At 38.8% G+C, this 21,139-nt stretch overlaps 1 protein-coding gene across 1 annotated transcript in view; it reads right to left on the bottom strand.

Annotated features, from left to right (window-relative positions):
* FAM13B (family with sequence similarity 13 member B) overlaps positions 1–20,932 on the bottom strand; it is a 46,155-nt gene extending 25,223 nt beyond the window's left edge. Inside the window, exons 1-6 of the mRNA XM_017867835.1 lie at positions 20,894–20,932; positions 20,087–20,242; positions 17,905–18,037; positions 3,996–4,060; positions 1,731–1,779; positions 1,178–1,325 (exon numbers count right to left, since the gene is read on the bottom strand). Coding sequence (XP_017723324.1) covers positions 1,178–1,325; positions 1,731–1,779; positions 3,996–4,060; positions 17,905–17,946 — 304 coding nt within the window. The 5' untranslated portion in view covers positions 17,947–18,037; positions 20,087–20,242; positions 20,894–20,932. The remainder of the gene's footprint in view (positions 1–1,177; positions 1,326–1,730; positions 1,780–3,995; positions 4,061–17,904; positions 18,038–20,086; positions 20,243–20,893) is intronic.
* Positions 20,933–21,139: the final 207 nt, after the last annotated feature.

Here is a 21,139-nt window from a genome sequence, read left to right as displayed (position 1 = left end):
AAAAAAAAAAAAAAAAAAAGATCCACACACACTCCATTTGCGATCTGCAATCAGGTGAGTACACTTACAGGGCCAAAAGGAGTCCATGGCACTGGCATTACAATTCCTGTTATTGCCAGCATATGTCAACAGATAACTTGCCAAAGGTGACAGAACCCAGGCATCTTCATCCAAGTGAATGAATATGTAACTCTGCTTAAGATTCTTGAGTTATCTCATTGTCTCTTTACCAAGGTGTATAATCCAGAAAAACTCCTAGATCCAAATTTATTGCTTGTTTCCCACCCCCACTGAACATTTTATTTGAAAGTTTACAAATACATAGCAAAATTGAAAGAACTTTACACTGAATATCCATATATCAATCACAATCTACCATTAACATTCTACTATACTTGCTTTTTAACATTTATCCATCCCATTAACCATCTTATTTTTTTCACGGATTTCAGAGTAAACTGCAGGTATCAGTAAATTTCCCCATAAATACTCCAGTATGCAAATCATCCATTGAATTCAGCATTTGTTTACAGTTTTTTATTCTCTTGAAGTAAAAAGAGAACTTTATATACAAAGAAACACAAAAATCTATGTATTTGCTGAGTTTTGAGACGTGCATATACCCATGTTGTTTGCTTGTTAAATTTTAACTTCTCCCCTTTGTGTAAATTTTTAGAGTACCCTGCACCATACCTTCATAACCTAAGACAGAGATAACAGGAATATGGTACAATATTTGTTTAGAAGTACCCTTGAAGGTCATTTTCAAAAATGTACTGCTGATGATTCTAAGGACAAGGAAATTATACACCCTCTGTTTAAACTGGTGAGATCTCTAAGCCGTAACATACTAGGCTTTCAAAGACTGGGAGATAGCACTTGATTTAACTATTAACAAAAACGTATGCTGGGTGACTTTTTAAAAAAATCAGCTCTAACATCCATTTTCAAAGCTGTTGATGGATCAGATAAGAACTTCTAGTTCATATGAGATGCTGCCCCAAAATCTCAGTGTGTTTCACTAAAAACACCCACTTACTTATCTTATATGAAAGGGAGAACAGAAGATCAAGATGAATAAGGTTATCCAGAAAAGGGCTGTAGTGTTATCATCGCTTAGGGTAATTTCACTTACAAACAACATTATCAGGAAAATAATGTGTGTGGGTAAAATTACCTTCCCATTTATCACCATCGGAAACATTCTTCAGATCTAAATGTGGAATATTAACACATGCTGCTTCACCTTGAACACCAACACTTTGACCTCCTGGTACTTCTGATTCAGTGTTGGCATTCAAATCACATATCTTGCTACTAGAATCCTGTATTTTAAAATAAAGAATACATTTCACAACGACGGAAGCTTTTCACACCCAGCTTAAACACATCCAGCACATATCCATGTGTAGTCTTCATTAGTTTATTGTGCCTATACAGCCGACTATCCCATTCCCACTGTGCAAACTATTTTCAAATATAAACATGCAGTTTTAGAATATGTCTTATTGGAAGACAAGTTTGGATTCCAAATTCAGGAAAGTGTTTTCATAACCAAGTCTCTTGTAGCCAAAAGTGGCAAATTAAGTTGCTGTTTAACTGTAAAATATTTGATAAGAGTATTTATATTTAAATCTTTAAACCTAGCTAACCCACGTAAAAGACCAGACATAACAGACAGTTTAAACCTAGGCAAGTTTTTAAAGACTAAGATAAAAAATAGTTCTTACCAGAATCAAGTGTGACAATTTATCACTGTCAAATAACAAACATTCTTCCCTAAAAATACAAGTAAAGTTGTTAGTATATTAAGAATAAAAAGCCTACTATCATTATATATTTCTTACCTAGATTACTCTACTCCACCACACAGTTAGCATTTACAATGTGCGAGGAGAAAATGCCAACTGGACATATGCCCATTCTTTGGAGCCCTATATCTGAAAAATCACACAATACTGAAAAGATCCACAGAATCACTTCAGGTTTAGAAAAATCAAGTAACAATCCCTACTCCACCCCATAAACCACAGCAAAAAAGAAAAACCTTTATAAAATGAAAACTAAAATCCACAGTAAGTAGAAACCCAAAAGAATGTATAATAAAGATTTTATAAAATAAATGTTTTAACCAAATACACAGCTCTATTCTCTCCATTCTGGAGACTTTCAAAGGAGACTTTATTTTTTTAAAAAAAGACACTATGTCTTTTACTTTAAACCTAACTGTATTCTATCACAAGGTTACTACTTCCAATCAAAGAAGGTTACTACTTCTAAACCTTTCCCTCCTCAAAACATAACAGTAACATACTAAAAGGAAATTTTTAAAAATTTCAGTCCACCTTTAATTTCCCCAGAAAAACTAACCCTTATTTAGAACAAGTGTTATAGCAAGCTGTCGTAAGTGATCTGTACTTATTTTACCAGTCAAGAAAGCACCTGCTAATATACAGTGGATTATCAATATGCCTACTGGGGAAAACTTCTTTTCCCCAAAGGCACTGTGGCAATTTACAATGACACATCAAGATGTCACTTCTAACTGGTCATAACAGAGTATGCACTCAGGAGACATGCCTTGATCTAAATATGGCAAGTCATTTTCTCATACAGATAATTACCTTATTTTTGCTGAGCATAAGAAATGAACTAAATGCTCTGATAAGCTTAAAGGCATTCCTTTGCTTAGAGTAGGAGCAAATGGTAGGATGAGTAAATACTACCTTAGCAACCTAAAAGACCTAATCACCTACATTTGAGAAACATGAATGTTAAACAAACAAAATGTAATTCACCTAACCAAGGTACTCTTTGGATCTAAAAACCAGTTTGCTAACTTATACACAGATGAAGTTGAAGAGGAAAGAGCTTTTTAAAAAAAAAACCAAAAAAACAAAAAACAAAACAAAACAACAACAACAACAGAAGAATCCTCACTAAATGGCTCCTTATTGTTCTACCAAATCCAGATGTCATCATTCTGGGGGTGCCTGTTAATGCTGTTAATCTTACATCTTCAGCCCATAGCTCCAATACTCCCTGGGCTGGAAGAGGATGATTCCTGCCTCCTGAAAGGAAGCACAAGGAACTGCTATAAGCAGGAAATCTGTGGACCTTCAGAGTATGGGGAGGCTCCAGAGACATGGCTCCAAAGAATTTACTTACCCTTAAAGAATAGGCTTCCTACTTATAATTAAAAGAAACAATGGAATACAAATATGTCCTGGCCAACAGGCTGTCAGTAAATTAGTATGCTGTTTGGGATCTCTCAATATTTACAATCTAGTCTGCAACTTCATTACTGAAGTATTTTCAGAATCTCAAGTCACCTTTCTAAGTTATACTTTTTGGCAGCATCTTGAAGACTGATGCAAAGGGTAACAAGAACCCAAATCTTATTCTGTGACTTAAAACATTCCAGAAAGCTTCTACCCAAAGAGGCTATCTATTGAGACTCCACATTTAGTTGAAATACTCGTTGCCTCCAGTATTTCTCTACCATTATAGCCAGCCAAAGAGGTTAAAAAAGCACCAGCCGCCTAACAGTGTATTGAGACATATTGAGACACACCAAGGATAAATTCAAAGAGGAAGAAAAACATCCTACACCTATTTGTTGAATCAAATACAGTATCTCTCAGTTAGTTATACACAGTTACAAGACCATGAATTAACTCACTGACAGGTATACTCAGAGTATCAGTAAATTCCCAATTGTTCCACAATCAACTGAAAGATTTAAATGTCTCCAAAAGGCTGTTTTCCCTCTGAATGTTTTCCAAGTTACAACTACTGTCTGTCTGAACCTGCATAAATCCAAATATTTATGGGTATTTAATATCCTTTATGTCTACCATTATAACAAGAAGGCTGTTTAAGATTATCTAAACTATATGTTTATAATGGATATTCATCTAAAAAATTCACCTCAAAAATCTGTGAAGTGCTCCAATTCTCAAAATGATTAATTAGAAACAAGAAAAAATGCTTACCTCTCAAGACAGCCATCTTCACTATCACCATGGTCACTGCATGGCTCTAACAATATACCTACAGACTGACAAAAAGAACACCACCATGTATTAATGGAGCTCCCAATACTCAGATATGAGAAGAAGTTGCCAATCTAAATTAGGATATTAGAATACAGATTAGTCAAACACCCCTAATTAGCTATCATTTATAATAGTCTGTAGTACTTAGCATCTCTTTTTACAGGGAGTAATTTATCTTCCCTCAAAACCTGGGTCATATGAAGTACAGCAGGTATTCTGCATTTCTCTGTTAGGTAATATGTATCACCACTACCATCCTTCTTCCTTAGAATTCTTTCCTCCAAAATGATGGTCTTCTGATCCTGCTTGTCACCTGCTGCTTGCTTTATTTCTCCCCGGCCACAAAGATACAAGTTTGGTGACTTCTTGTAGATAGGAGTCATAGAGGAGTTCACCAGGTTCCTTTGTACATTTGAAGTAATAACTATTTTCCACAAAGAAGTCCCCACATCAGAAAACTCTCCCATTTTCCAACGAGCTTAGTGACATCATCTCACCCCTATTCCTCTCAAACTAAAAACCTACCAAGTCTAATACAAATACCCAGAGAATTACTACAAAATACATGAACGTTTTGGTGTTTTTGACGATCACCTTCAATTCAACAAAAGGTTCGACACTTCCTAGACTCTCTGACTCTTCTTTAGAAAGTACCACTTGTTCAATTTTGTTTAGCATGAAAGAAGGTCCATAAGAATCTGCAAAAAAGCTGTTAAAATACTAGTCCCTTTTCAAACTACACATCTATGAGGCTGTCTCATACGCTTCAACAAAACAATGTAACAGCAACAGACTAAATGCAGGAGCATATAGGAGAATCCAGCTGTCTTCTGTAAGTCAAACAGGTATCAACAATATTTCTAGCTATGTAAAACAATGCCACTCCTCAAACTTAAAAAAATTTATGAAAACAGCTGTCTGTTATGGAAAAGAGCAACCTTACTTATGTTACCATAAATGAGTTTATGTTAAAGTAAATTAATGTTTTTTAAATTTCTTAGTTTTAATTCCTAATATGGCAAATCCTGATAGACATACCTATGTAAACAAAAGCTCTTTGGGATCTTCAAATAAGTATAAATAAGTCCCCGAGACCCAAAGTGTGATAATTACTGATACACAAATCAGACTTCCGTAACCTTTATGATCAATAACAAGTGTCCCTCACCCCCTGTTAGGAACCAGGCCACACAGCAGGAGGTGAGCAGCCAGGGGAGTGGGGAGTGAGCATTACGGCATGAGCTCCGCCTCCGGTCAGAGATTCTCAGACCGGATTCTCAGAGAGGCGCGAACCCTATTGTAAGCTGTGCATGCGAGGGATCTAGGTTGTGTGTTCCTTATGAGAATCTAACTAATGCTTTGATGATGTGAGGCAGAACAGTTTCACTACAAAACCCCAACCCCCATCCACTGTCTGTGGAAAAAGTGTCGTCCACAAAACCAGTCCCTGGTTCCAAAAAGGTTGGGGACCACTGCTCTACAAGATAGCTTTATATTCTGAAGGTTTCTGGGCACATGAAATAACCATTACCCAGACCAAATATTTAATTTTTATTTACTTGAAAAAAAATTTTTTTTGAGATAGTCTCACTCTGTCATCCAGGTCAGAGTGCAGTGGTGCAATTTCAGCTCACTTTTTGAGCCGAATACAAAAATACAAATATTGTTTTGTATTTTTAGTAGAGATAGGGTTTCAGCATGTTGAATAGGGTAATTTGTTTGTAATTTTAGTAGAAGTGAGTTTCAGCATGTTGGCCAGGCTGGTCTCGAACTCCTGACCTCAAGTGATCCACCTGTCTTCAGCCTCCCAAAGTCCTGAGATTACAGGCATGAGCCACTGCACACAGTCAGACCCAATATTTAAAATGAACCTTGGGGCCAGGAACAGCGGCTCACACCTGTAATCCCAGCACTTTGGGAGGCTGTAGCGATCAAACCACTTGAGACCAGCCTGGCCAACATGGCGAAACCCCATCTCTACTAAAAATACAAAAATTATTTGTGGGCATGGTAGCACACACCTGTAGTCTCAGCTACTCGGGAGACTGAGACAGGAGAATTGCCTGAACTCAGGAAGCAGAGGCTGCAGTGAGCCAAGATTGCACCACTGCACTCCAGTCTGGGAGACAGTACAAGACTCTGTCACAAACAAACAGAACCTTGGTATCTCACTCAAAAGAACCAAATTCAAGCCCTAGCTCTGCCTTTCTCATTACAAATATGAGAATAACAATAATTTACTTGACTACCTTAGAGTTACCATAGAGAATCAAAAGAAACAGTTTATAAGGAAAACCATCTATATAGGCCAGGCACAGAGGCTCACACTTGTAATCCCAACACTTTGGGAGGCCAAGGCAGGTGGATCACTTGAGGTCAGGAGTTCAAGACCAGCCTAGCCAACATGGTGAAATCCCGTCTACTAAAAATACAAAAATTAGCCAAGTGTGGTAGTGTGTGCCTGTAATCCCAGTTACTCGAGAGGCTGAGGCACAAGAATCCCTTGAACCCAGTAGGGAAAAGGAGATTGCAGTGAGTGGAGACTGTGCCACTGCACTCCAGCCTGGGCAACAGAGCGAGACTCTGTTTCAAAAAAATATAAGATATATAAATAAAATAAAATATTAGCGGGCAAAATAACCTGTATCTTCTCCCCACCTCCTCCCATGTGACCTTCCACAAACATTAAGGTCTGCAAAGGAAGGCTAAGGTGCTCTGGTCTCAATTCAGGTAAGTTAGAGAGCTTTGGAGGTGGCGGTGGTTGTGGCAGCAGCAGGAGGTATAGCAGATACAGCACAGTCATATTAGCAGTATCTTAGGAGCTATAGGGGATTACTGCCAAGAGTTAATTAAAACCTGACAGGCATTTCCAGTAATCCCTCTGGTCTCCATCCCTTCCTTAGGGGTCCATAATTGGTGCACACACATTGCTTAGTTCTGCATCTTACCATTTCCACTCACTTACCTTTGGCTCAAGCATGCTAGTTACTTCCATTAAATAGGCTACATATCTCCACTCCATTCTGTACCTTTTATTTGCTGAACAAACACTCAATAAATTGCATATTGATATACTTCTGTCTAGCCTATCCTCTCTCTTCTACTGAATTACCACGATCAATACTGATGAGGTCTTAGACCAGTACAGGTCAAATTTATAGCCTTCTCTTCCTCTTGACTATCTGCTAGAGTTTATAAATACTTCTGGTCTCCACTTCTGAAAGGAGATAAAGCAGTTTCTCAGTGTTTGCAAGGTATGAATGATTCTTTTTTTTTTTTTTTTTTCTGAGACAGAGTCTCGCTCTGCCGCCCAGGCTGGAGTGCAGTGGCCAGATCTCAGCTCACTGCAAGCTCCGCCTCCCAGGTTTACGCCATTCTCCTGCCTCAGCCTCCCGAGTAGCTGGGACTACAGGCGCCTGCCACCTCGCCCGGCTAGTTTTTTGTATTTTTTAGTAGAAACGGGGTTTCACCGTGTTAGCCAGGATGGTCTCGATCTCCTGACCTCGTGATCCACCCGTCTCGGCCTCCCAAAGTGCTGGGATTACAGACTTGAGCCACCGCGCCCGGCCAAGGTATGAATAATTCTAAGTTTTGAAGGGGCACCATCAATGAAGGTACCCTGAAATGAATGGATTTTACTGATGATAAATCCAGGTATTTTGGCCGGGCCGGTGGTCTCCAGCCTGTAATCCCAGCACTTTGGAGGCGGACGGCGCGGATCACGAGTCAGGAGTTGAACCATCCTGGCTAACACGTGTAAACCCACGTCTCTAACTAAAAAAATACAAAAAAAGCTGTCCGGGCGAGGTTGGCTTGAGCGCCTGTAGATCCCAGCTACTGCGGGAAGGCTGAGAGCAGGGAATGGCGTTACCCGGGAGCGTAGCTTGCAGTGAGCATGAAGATCTGGCCACTGCACTACCAGGGCCCGGGCGAACGGCGAGACTCTGTCTCAAAAAAGAAAAAAAAAAAAAAAAAAAAAAAAAAAAAAAAAAAAAAAAAAAAAAAAATCAGTATTTTTGTATGTGAGGTTCTAATCAGTGCTATTCACTTCATACACTTTTTTTTTTCACGCTTCATACACTTTTTCAACTTTTCCAAGTTTTGATTACTGTAACAACTTATTAACCTTATTTCAAAATCTACAGTGAATAATCTCTTTGTATCAGAAAAAACTAAATATTTATGACAGAATCTAGTACCACATTAAAAAAAAATTCTATTTTGCAAAAACCTATTCGATAAACTTATCCAAAATATAGGCCAGGCATGGTGGCTCATGCCTGTAATCCCAGCACTTTGGGAGGCCGAGGTGGGTGGATCACCTGAGGTCAGGCATTCAAGACCAGCCTGGCCAACATGGCGAAACCTCGTCTCTACTAAAAATATAAAAATTAGCTGGGTGTGGTGGCACATGCCTGTAATCCCAGCTACGTGGGAGGCTGAGGCAGGAGAATCGCTTGAACCCAGGAGGCGGAGATTGTGGTGAGCCGAGACTGCACCACTGCACTCCAACCTTTGGAGACGCTGTCCCAAAAATATATATATATATATATACACACACATACACACACACACACACATATATAAAAATATAGAGAGAGAAACTCTTAAAATTCAACAATAAGAAAACAATCCAATTAAAAAACGGGCAAAAGACCTGAATAAACACCTCACTAAAGAAGATATACACATAGCATATGAAAAACTCATCATCGTATGTCATTAGGAAACTCAAAATTCAAACAAGATACCACTACACATCTATCAGAATGGCCAAAATCCAAAACACCAACACTACCAAATACTGGCAAGAATGCGGCACTGTCACTCATTACTGGTGAATGAATGAGAAACACTGAACTGATTTGAAACAACACTTTTATTACAAATGTATCCAGGTATTTAGTTTATAATAAAGGCGGCATTTCACATTGGTGGGAAAAAGATAGATTATTCAAAAAATTAAGGTGTTGGGATATCTAGGTAAACATGTAGGAAAAACAGCTGAATCTGCTCTTCACATCTTACACCATGATAAATTCCAAATGGGTCAAATATTCAAATGTAGAAAATGAAACTATAGAACCATTATTTTTTTAAAGAAGAGGAAAGTTAGTTTATAATCACAGAACAGGGAAGGCCTTCCCAACTACGGCATTAAAACCTAAAATCTAACAAAAGGAAAAAAAAGATGATAAAGTTTAACACCATCAAAAATGACTTTAAATAGTCAAAAGACAAAAAACTGGAAACAAATATTTGTGACTGATCGTAAGAAAGGAAGTAGTTTCTTAATAAATAAAAAAATATGGCCAGGCACGGAGGCTCATGCCTGTAATCCCAGCCCTTGGAGAGGCCGAGGCGGGTGGATCACAAGGTCAGGAGTTCAAGACCAGCCTGGCCAAGATGGTGAATCCTGGTCTCTAGTAAAAATACAAAAATTAGCTGGCCGTGGTGGCAGGTGCCTGCAATCCTAGCTACTCGGGAGGCTGAGGCAGAGAATTGCTTGAACCCAAGAGGCAGAGTTTGCAGTGGGCCGAGATCACGCCACTGCACTCCAGCCTGGGCCACAAGTGAGACTCCGTCTCAAAAAAAAAAGAAAAAAAAAAAGGTACAAACCAAAAAGGAAAAATACTGATAACCCAACAGAAAAATGTGGATGTGGACAATTGGAAACAGAAAAGATGAGACCCATCACGGTGGCTCACACCTGTAATTCCAGTACTTTCAGAGGCTGAGGTGGGAGAAATGTTTGAAGCCAGGAGTTCAAGATCAGCCCGGCAACAAAGTGAGACTCCTTCTCTATAAAAAAATTAAAAATTAGCCGGGTGTGATGGCATGCACCTGTAGTCACAACTGCTTGGTAAGGTGCGGTGGGAGGATTGCTTGAGCCTGGGAGGCTGAGAATGCAGTGAGCTGTGGTCATGCCACTGCACTGCAGCCTGGGTGACCAAAGTAAGACCCTGTCTCAAAAACAGAATTAAAAGACTTAACATTTCTATAAAAATGTCAATGTGGGCTGGGTGCGGTGGCTCACACCTATAATCCCAGCACTTTGGGAGGCTGAGGTGGGCGGATCACAAAGTCAGGAGCTCGAGACCAGCCTGATCAACATGGTGAAACCCGTCTCTACTAAAAATGCAAAAATTAGCCGGGGGTGGTGGCGTGTGCCAATAATCCCAGCTACTCGGGAGGCTGAGGCAGGAGAATCACTTGAACCCGGGAGGCAGAGGTTGCAGTGAGCCGAGATCACGCCATTGCACTCCAACCTGGGCGAGAGAGCGAGACTCTGTCTCAAAAAAAAAAAAAAGTAAAAGTAAAAGGATGTCACAATATAAGTTTCTACTAGAAAAAAAGTACAGAAATTAGCTAGGTGTGGTGGCACACACTTGTAATCCCAGCTACTTGGGAGGCTGAGGCATGAGACTCTTGAACCCAGGAGGTAGAGGTTGCAGCGAGCCGAGATCGTGGCCACTGCACTTTAGCCTGGGCGACACAGTAAGACTCTGTCTCCAAAAAAAAAAAAAAAAGATTCCTTAGGATTAATTTCAGCCTGGCTAACCAATACATTGTGGAATTGTGGTTTATGTACCACTTAGTACTCCTAAGTTTATGTGATCAGCTTTGAAATGTTAAAAAGCAATTTGGTTTCCTTATACTGGCAAGTCAATTTCAGAGAAAAAAAATCTCCAACATTATCTTTTATATCTAAAATCTTGATCTCCTTACAATAATATTCTAGCCTAGGGGTTAGCAAACTACAGCATACCAGACAAATCCAACCTGTTGCCAGTTTTTGCATGGTCTTCCGGCTAAGAAGGGTTTCTACGTTTTAAACGATTGGGGGTAGGAGGGAGAATCAAAAGAATAATGATATTCTGTGAAGTGAAAATGACAAGAAATTCAATTTTAGTGTCCATAAATTAAATTTTATTGGAACACAGCCATGCTCATTTCTTACGGTTTTTTCTGACTGTTTTCATGCTATAATAGCAGAGTTAAGTAGTTGTTGCAGAGACTATATACCCACAATGCCTAAAATATTTACCGTCTGGGCCTTTACACAAAAGGTTTGCTGACTCCTACTCTATCTACCTTTACACTTTCCTAGACACAAGTTACTTTCTACCAAAGCCACTTGAATCATGCCACGCCATAATACACTTGAAACTCGTACATCCTGTCCAACTAATATTCCCCTCTTCTGCAACTTCTTCGCCTTACTGTCACCACTTGAAAACTTCATTCTATTTTTTTTTTTTTTTGAGACGGAGTCTCGCTCTGTCACCCAGGCTGGAGCTCAGTGGCTGGATCTCAGCTCACTGCAAGCTCTGCCTCCCGGGTTTACGCCATTCTCCTGCCTCAGCCTCCCGAGTAGCTGGGACTACAGGCGCCCGCCACCTCGCCTGGCTAATTTTTTTTTTGTATTTTTTAGTAGAGACGGGGTTTCACCATGTTAGCCAGGATGGTCTCGATCTCCTGACCTCGTGATCCGCCCACCTCAGCCTCCCAAAGTGCTGGGATTACAGGCTTGAGCCACCGCGCCCGGCAGAAGACTTCATTCTAAATTTCTAATCCACCCAACATGTACTCTGTACCCTGGCTAATTATTTCAAAGCTAATTTGTCAATGCCTTTACCAATGTGGTCTAGTTTATGACCAGCTTTCTGTCCTCCAGACAGCAGATGCTACAAGAAAATGTGTCACTTAACATACCTTCCTAGTTGGCTCACTACAAATTCATGTCATCAAACTTCAGCTAGACCTCCATTGGTTCTCAAATATCTGGTGACTCAATTCTATCTGATTTCTCCCCACAGAGACTCTTGCAAAACTTTACCTATTTCTTCAGATCCAAACCCAATTCCTGACTCCTCACCCTCTGCAAATGCATTTCATTTTAAAATGGTCAAAGTCATCTGAATTAAGTCCCCAAAACACCTCTCACTTAAAAAATATTCTATATATCCCCTTTTACTGAAGATTAAAAGTAGCTTTTCCTATATAGGAATAGTCACTCAATTTGCACGTTGAATCGCCTTCCTTCCACTTCTCACTCCCAATTCCCTCTATGCAGTGTTCCCCTAACTACCCTGGATTTTTTTTTTCTTTCTGACGTTTTTCAGTCTCTCCCTATCTAGTGACTGATTCCTACTGACATGCTCAAATCTCCATCCTGTATCAAGAAAGCAGAATCGGGGGGTGGGGAGGAAATCTCTTCCACAACCAGACTGCTCAACTCTTCTCTTTCCTTTTTTTTTTTTTGAGACAGAGTCTTGCTCTCTTGCCCAGACTGGAGTGCGGTGGCATGATCTCCTGGGTTCACGCCATTCTCCTGCCTCAGCCTCCTAAGTAGCTGGGACTATAGGCGCCTGCCACCACGCCTGGCTAATTTTTTGTACTCTTAGTAGAGACGGGGTTTCACTATGTTAGCCAGGATGGTCTCCATCTCCTGACTTTGTGATCCGCCCGCCTCGGCCTCCCAAAGTGCTGGGATTACAGGCGTGAGCCACCACTCCCGGCCTTCTCTTTCCTTTTAATTTCAAAACAAAACTTGTCCAAAAGGCATTCCACACACCGCAGCTTCTCAACCATGAAATCCTCTATCTACCAAAGCTCCTTTCTCTACCAATAATTTCTATCACTATATCCAATAAATTTTAATTGGAATTTTTTGCTTAAATTATTTAATTATAAATCAGAGAAACTGTTGGAAACCTAAATATAAGAACATATGAAGAAAAGTAAAATCATCCATAATCTATCAGCCAGAAGGCCACTGTGAATATTCTGACTTGGCCTTTTGACTATGTGTCACACACACATGCAGTGCATGCACACAAAGATACTGGGACTGCATTAGCTTTAGTAATCTACACTTGGTTTTTTTTTTTTTTCTTCTTCTTCTTCTAAATAACTTTACCTCACAACTATTACTTGGACCTTTAAAATAATTTTAAATGACTCAACAATATCCTAGTATATGGATATACCATGATTTATCTAATCACTTTCCATTTAGGACTTTTTGTGTTTCCCATTTTTTTTTTCCTGTAAATAAACCCCCAATAAGAATTCTAGTAGCAAAATCTTTGCATACACCCCTGATTTGTATGTATTTCCTTAGGACACAGTCTCGGATTTTGAAATTTCTGGATCAAAGGTTTAAGGTCTTTTGTTCTTACTGTTAATGTGTTTTCCAGGAAGTTTACAGCAATTTATACTTCCCATGTCTATTTGAGACCACTTATCTTAACTTACCCTCACCAGCATTAAATGTATTGTTCCTAGGTATTCTTAAATTTTTTGTTCAACAGCAAAGGCAAAGAAAAAAAAAGCCATTTCATTAGACTTTTAACCACCCTAGCAAGCAAATAAAATTAAACTTACTCTTCTTATTTTTGTACCTTTGCCTCCCACCACCTTTCTCCTCCTTTTACCTCTCTATTTTGACCAACTTTCAGACTCAGGAAAAAATCCCATCCTCTTTGACATTCCCAACTGCTATGGTCATGGCTGCTTTTTTTTCCTCCAAAGTGCTAGAATACAGACGTTCCCCTAAGGTTTCTTCAATCCCCATTTATTCTCTTATTCAAGTCACTGCATTCACTCACAGACAAAATGAGCCCCCACCACCAGCCACAGCTCAAGACCTAAACATCTGCTTCATACATCTGCTTCATATAAACCACCTTGATATTCCAGTTCTGCAACACTGACCTCTTTTCCAGTCTCTTAGTGTCTGTATTTCTTACCCAAGTTTGCACCTAAATTTAATCATTTTCACCTTTGGAATTTTCTCTATTTTTCCTTCCTTCCCTAGGGCTCACAGTTCAGACTTTTTTTTTTTTTTTTTTTTTTTTTTTTTTTTTTTTTGAGACAGGGTCTTACTCTTTCACCCAGGCTGGAGTGCAGTGGCATAATCTCAGCTAACTGCAACCCCTCTTCCCAAGTTCAAGAAATTCTCCTGCCTCAGCCTCCCAAGTAGCTGTGACTACAGGCATGTGCCACCACACCCAGCTAATTTTTGTATTTTTTGGTAGAGATGAGGTTTCACCATGTTGGCCAGGCTGGTCTCAAACTCCTGACCTCAGGTGATCCGCCCACCTCGGCCTCCCAAAGTGCTGGGATTACAGGCGTGAGCCACCATGCCTGGTTAATTTTTATTTTTTATAGAGAGGGGGTTGTGCCATGTTGCCCAGGCTGGTCTTGAACTCCTGGGGCTCAAGCAATCCACCTGCCTCAGCCTCCCAAAGTGCTAGGATTACAGGTGTAAGCCACTGCGCCCAGCCTGATACACCAATTTCATTCAACAAATTATTTACCGAGTTGCTTACTAGCTTACTATGTGCTATTCTGGCATGCAGATCACTTGAGGTCAGGAGATCAAGACCAGCCTGGCCAACACGTGAAACCCCATCTCTACTAAAAATACAAAAATTAGCCTGGCTTGGTGGCACATGCCTGTAATCCCAGCTACCTGGGAGGCTGAGGCATGGCTTGAACCCAGGGGACAGAGGCTGTACTGTGCCGAGACTATGCCACCGCACTCCAGCCTGGGCAACAAAGCAAGACCCCATCTCGGGGGAAAAAAAAGTGGGGAGGAAAGGGAAGCAGGGAAAAAGGACAAAAAGTTCAGAGACTAGAGTGGGTAGGTAAGTGGGAGGGCCTGCCATAAACAGAGAGTGATGAGGAGATTTGGCAAAATTGAGGAAGTATCTGCAAGACTAGGTAAGAATGTAAGCTAAGGAGATACCCACAAATAAGCAATCCAGACAGGACTTAAGATTTAGCTGTCTCAATCCTGACTATCACAGCCAATATTCCATAGTGCCTATAGCTGTATTTTGATACCTAGATGGCACTGGAAGGTTTTAGGAAGAGAAGTATCATTATCTAATTTTCCTCTTAAAAGGATCATTGTGGTTCTGTGTTGAGAACACACCATCAAGAAACAAAGATGAGATCAATTAGGAGGCAATATTAATCCAGGTGACATGATGGCAGTTTGGACCTGCAGGGTGGCAACAGAAACAGTAAAAAGTGGTCAGACTTCTCTTCTGAAGTAAGTCATAAAACCTTTGACGGGGCGTGGTGGCTCACGCCTGTAATCCTAGCATTTTGGGAGGCCACGGCAGGCAGGTCACCTGAGGTCAGGAGCTCGAGACCAGCCTGGCCAACATAGTGAAACTCTGTCTCAACTAAAAATACAAAAAATTAGCCTGGCATGGTGGCAGGCACCTGTAATCCCAGCTACTCGGGAGGCTGAGACAGGAGAATTGCTTGTACACGAGAGGCAGAGGTTGCGGTGAGCTGAGATTGCGCCACTGCTGCAGCCTGGGCAAGAAGAGCAAAACTGCATCTCAAAACAAACAAACAAAAAAACCCCTTCATTCCAGAAGTATCTACCCTATACCTGGACGAAAGGAATGCCCTTATCCCTGAACACACAGGGACACAGAAAAGAATCTCAACAAACAAGGCCTTGGTTAATCAGCCGCCCTTCATTTATCATCCTCTTTGTCTAATTATTCATCCACACCACTGTCCACTTTTCATCAAATCAAAGCATTAAAATACACAGGTGTGTCTGTTTCTTTGGGTCTTGATTTCTGAAAGTGTTCATGTCATGTAAAACTTACATTAAATAAATGTGTACGCTTTTCTCTTGTTAATGTCTTCTGTTACAGGTGCCTCAGCTATGAACCTAATAACGGGTAAGGAAAGAAATCTTTCTTACTCAACAGATGCTTGGTAAAGATATACCAGCGGAAATGTTGGGTGCCTAGTTGGATACAGCAATCTAAAATTCCAAAACATGTCTGGACTGGAGATACAAATTTGGGAATCAGTAGCATATAGATGTTAGTTAGAGCCATTAGGCTAAACAAGATTACTGAGGAAGTGAATAAAATAAGCAATCTGAGAAATGGGCCCTGGGCCATTCCAAATTTAAGAGATTCAGAAGAGGAAGAGCAATCAGCAGAGGGGAATGAGAGAACAGCCAGTGTAGGGCAAAAAAAAAAAAAAAAAGAGTGAGCTATCCTGAATGCCAAGTGAAAAAAGTATATCAAGGTAGTGGGAGTAATTAATTGAATCAAACTTTGCTATTAGGTCAAATAAAACATTCAACAGACATCACTGGTGACTTGCAAAAGCTATTTCAGAGGAATGAATGGTCAGAGGAAAGGATAGCTGCAGTGAATTTAGGAGAGAATTGGAGGAAAAGAGTTAAAGAAAAGAGACACAGACAATTCTTCCAGCAATTCTATTTATAAAGTGAAGCAGAGAAATCAGGGTGTATGTAGCTAGAATGGGATGGGGAGAGTCAAGAGAGGGATTTTTCTGAACTTGGAAGAAATAACAGTATAAATGTTTAAAACTGATGGGAATGACTAGGTAGACAGGCAGAAATTGATAACCCAGTGATACTGAACAAAGGTAGAATACAAAAGCTAACTCTTCTTACTCTAAATTCCTCTTGAGCCCTACTTTAGTGTATGGTTTAGAATGAAAATATACTGAGGAAACCCACCTTATCTATTAATTTAGCATCTTATTTTTAAAAGTAGTATCAAAATTACATTTTGAGTGTCTTAGAAAGATGCTGCTTTTTACATTTAATGGCAATTATATTAAAAAAAAAGTTAACACTAACAAATGTGACAGTGACAATAATTTAGTCATTATTACAACAATGTTCCTGGGTTTTTGCTAATCAAGAAAGGATGCCAACAGTGGGGATTCAGAACATGCCACACCAAATTATTACTCTTTGGCATAAGGATTATTTTTAGTTTATTATTTTCAGAAATAGCAAACACAGGATAATACAGAGAAGTCACCCTTATATAAAAGGAATTTTCATCTGTAGTAGAAATCTCCATTTCTACGGGTATCTCCTCTCTGTACAAGCAAAAGAAATATGACTTTAAATCACTAAAAACTATCAATCTTCAGGGCAAAGTTTAACTTTGCTTACAGTGATTTTCCTGGTCATCTCATTACAACTAGGTCTCCCCAACACCCTTTTTACCTCTGTTTCAGGACATGATGGTATTTAAGCCACCTCGGAGAGATTTACTCACTTCCCCCGAGTATCTCCCATGTGTATATAAGGGATACATGTCTTAAAACTTGTTTTTCTCTTGTTAACCAGTATTTTGTTGCAGAGGTCTATCCCATCCTAAGAACTGTATGAGAATATTATATATTCTCCCCTATACCATGTTCTTCGGCAAAACTCCTAAGAAATACAGAAGCTGTCTTAAAAATAACAAAAGTCAACCATAATACCACCTAGCTACCTCAGCGGACATCATAATTTCTTTCTAGGAAAATCATTTAAAATAAGTTGAAACTTTTTTTTAGTTTTTTTTTTTTTTTTTTTTTTTGAGATGGAGTCTCACTCTGTCACCCAGGCTAGAGTGGCACAATCTTGGCTCACGGCAAACTGCCTCCCGGGTTCACACCTTTCTCCTGCCTCAGCCTCCCGGGTAGCCTACCACCACGCCCCGCTAATTTTTTTGTATTTTTAGTAGAGATGGGGTTTCACCGTGTTAGCCAGGATGGTCTCGATCTCCTGACCTTGTGATCTGCCAGCCTTGGCCTCCCAAAGTGCTGGGATTACAGGCGTGAGCCGCCAGTGACACCCAGTCAATAAGTTGTTTTATACTTCTCTACCCAGTGATGTTTCCTAAACTCTGAGAGAATGTATATTCTTGGGGATTTATAATTGAGACAATTAAGTGTATCAGCAAAATACTGAACTATAACTTCTGGCATCAAAGAAACACATGAAGCAATCAAAGTTGTATATCTAACACATATTTTTGACATTCCTTACCTGGTTATTTTCTTCATTCTCAAATACACAATCTTGCTGCATAATTTCATTGTCTAAATTAGTGCTAGCCACAGGTTCTGAACAGTCTCTGTTACTTTCACTGGCATTAATAATACCATCAGCAATACCAACCCTAGGGATGAAGTTTAAAAATTAGATCAGGCCAAATGTTGAGTGTGTAATGTGTTTACTTTAAAATAAGTAAATATAAATAATGATCTGAAACTTTTACTTGTTAAAGAAAATGTGAACTTTTCACAAAATCCATACTTTTGTCTTGCTAAATCAGATTATTAAATCTGCTACATTTTTGTCTCCTTGGGATGTTGTGAGGGACCTTGTTATCCCCTCTAAAAATGTTCATAAGCGAATAAATGGCTTTTAAAATAATTTATGTTCCAAAATAATCATTTCCCTTGTAAATGCACACTCTCACATAATAATGACACATCTGTCCTGATCAAATACAAGTCAAGTACTAGTCCAGTACAAGTCCAACACCTTATCAAGTAAAACAGAAATAGCTTCCTACTGCAGAGTTGTCATCTTACACAGTTTAGAATATCCAAAACACTGCTACAGTTTTTGTTTCCAAAGATGATATCACTACCCTCAATAGAACATGTGTTCCCCAGTGGTGAAAATAAGACTATCATCTGAATAATGGGTACAGGTTTGCAGAATCCCTAGCTAAGGACAAACTCCAAGAAATCTGCTTACATCCTTTGAAACATTTTTCCATTATTTCTAACTTTTAGATACTGATTTTTTCCTTCATATGCTGCCCAAACACTCCCAATAGATCCAGTTGTATACATGCTTTTTTTTCTTTTTCAATTTTTCTATTTTTCCTCTCTTTCCCTCTCCTGCCTTTTCCCAGTTGTATACATTCTAATCATGCCTTCAAAGTACACAAACCAAGGCCATCAAATACAGCTGCACTGGCTGGCAGTGCTATCCATGGTGCTTGCAATTGTACTATATGGTATTCCAAAAATAAACATTTCCACCACTGGTATTCACATCAATTTACATTTTATATTTGATAGCTATTCTAGTTAGCCCTTTTAAAAACTATCTTTAAAAAAAAAAATCACTCGCCAATCATCTTTTTTTTCCTTTACCTTCCTACAAATCTTCTAGATTTGGGTACATCTTTCTCATCTGTCCCCCCGCAAAAAACTGATATATGAAAAACATGAAATCACTACACCATGGTCTCTGAGGGAGGCACACAGGTATCCTGAAGTACAGGACTAAAGTAACAGAAAACAAAGAGAGGCTTTCCTTCATTTAAAGGTAACAGGTCAGATGAAGAGTGGAGCAACATCACGCACTACAAGTACTTTTAACTAATACATATTTAAATACAGGTTGAGTATTCCTTGTCGGAAATGCTTGGGACCAGAAGTGTTTCAGATTTGGTTTTTGTTTGTTTTCAGATTTTGGAATATTGCCAGTTAGCAACTGGCTCATAAATTATTTTAAAAGCCATTCATTTGCTTATGAAAATTTTCAGAGAGCATAACAACAAAGTCCCTCACAACATCCCAAGGAGAGGTGCCAGACTGGCATTCCTAATCTGAAAATCCAAAATCGAAAATGCTCAAATGAGCATTTCTTCTGAGTATCATGTCAGTGCTCAAAGCTTTGGATTTGGGAGCATGTCAGATTTTGGATTTTTCGATTAGAGATGCTCAACCTGTATTAAGAGCTAACCTAACAAAAGCGTAAGGAGGGGAGAGGCTGGTGGCAAGGGATAACTATTTAAATAGAAAGGATGATTCTGCCCACCATTTCACTCAATGATTATATGCACAACAGTGATATCAATCTGCTGCCTTATAACTGTCTGTCTAGATCACACTCTTGCAGAGTCTAATTTTTTAAAGTTATTTTTCATACAACATAATTCCTAAAGGTAAGCTTGTTACTTCATTCGATGTTCAGGGAAGAAAAAAAAAAAAACCTGTGTTGAACTTAATAAACATATATTATGAAAAAAGTTATGAGATATTCAGTGTTAATTATGGATGTATATACAAGTATATATACAAAGTCACTTTTCACAATGACTTTCAGAAATCTCCAAGAACGATGAGATCCTGTTATTTAAGCAGAATTAGTTTTAAGATAAAACAATTTTATAACATTTAATAAACAACAATAAAATATTTCTTACTGGTTATTAGATCCTTCCCCATCACAATGAATACTTTCTGCTTCGTTATTACACACCACACTTTGCTGTTGTAAATTCTTAAGATCATGATCTATGCTGCTCTGCAGATCAAAAAGGTGCTGTTCCACAGCTGCTCTAATTGTTCTTTCTAAAATACTACAAAACATAATACATTTTAGTAAGAAGCAGTCACTCTAACTGGGTATCTGGTGACACAGACATAAATGCTAAAATCTATGACCAGTAAAACTATTATGGTACTTAAATGGGTAAACCGAAGTATAAAAAGAAATACATAAAAGGAATACATGATACTGGTTTAAGTTTTAAAAGTAAAATTTACCCAAACAATCATATACAAATCAACCATAATGTCACTATTATTACTGGGATGGGAATGATCAGTTGTCCCTATAATTCACTTCTCACTATCAGAAAACCACTCATTAAGGCTTTTCAAAGCTATTCTTATAAAGCAAAATAATCTACTAACAGCTAAATGAAAGAAACTATGAGTATTGCTCACACTTTTATGTAAAGTCTACTTTTTTAAAACATATTCTATGACATTTTTCAATTATTTCAGAGGATTCAAAAAAATCATCTGAAGAAAGTTCATCTTTATTTTGTATATTAATGCAATGGGTTTTTTCTTCATTTGTTCCTATCACAGTACATAAAAAACTAGTTTACTGCCTGTGTACAGTCTTTCCTCTAAAGTCAGCACAATAAATACATTATTTTCATTTCTACAGTTTAGTAGTATCTTAAAATCTTAAAAATGTCTTCTATAAATACACTACTTACTCTGTAGACGCTGGTAGGATGCTGATGGGAGATATATGGGTGCTGTAATCAAAGAAAGAAATTAGCTATAAAAACGTTCAATACTCAGTATTACAAAATGTGCTGAATCTGCCACATTTGCACTACCTTGACACAACCAGGAGAGCACACACTAAGTGTTGTATTCTTGGTTACATATCAAGTTGGAAATATTTTCTAAATCTGGTTGGTAAAGCTTTCAAATATTAACCAAAGAAAATAAATTTG

The sequence above is a fragment of the Rhinopithecus bieti genome, unplaced genomic scaffold (genome assembly GCF_001698545.2).
Source record: "Rhinopithecus bieti isolate Rb0 unplaced genomic scaffold, ASM169854v2 scaffold_4475, whole genome shotgun sequence".
Lineage (NCBI taxonomy): Eukaryota > Metazoa > Chordata > Mammalia > Primates > Cercopithecidae > Rhinopithecus > Rhinopithecus bieti.
This window is presented reverse-complemented; position numbering and strand designations above follow the sequence as displayed.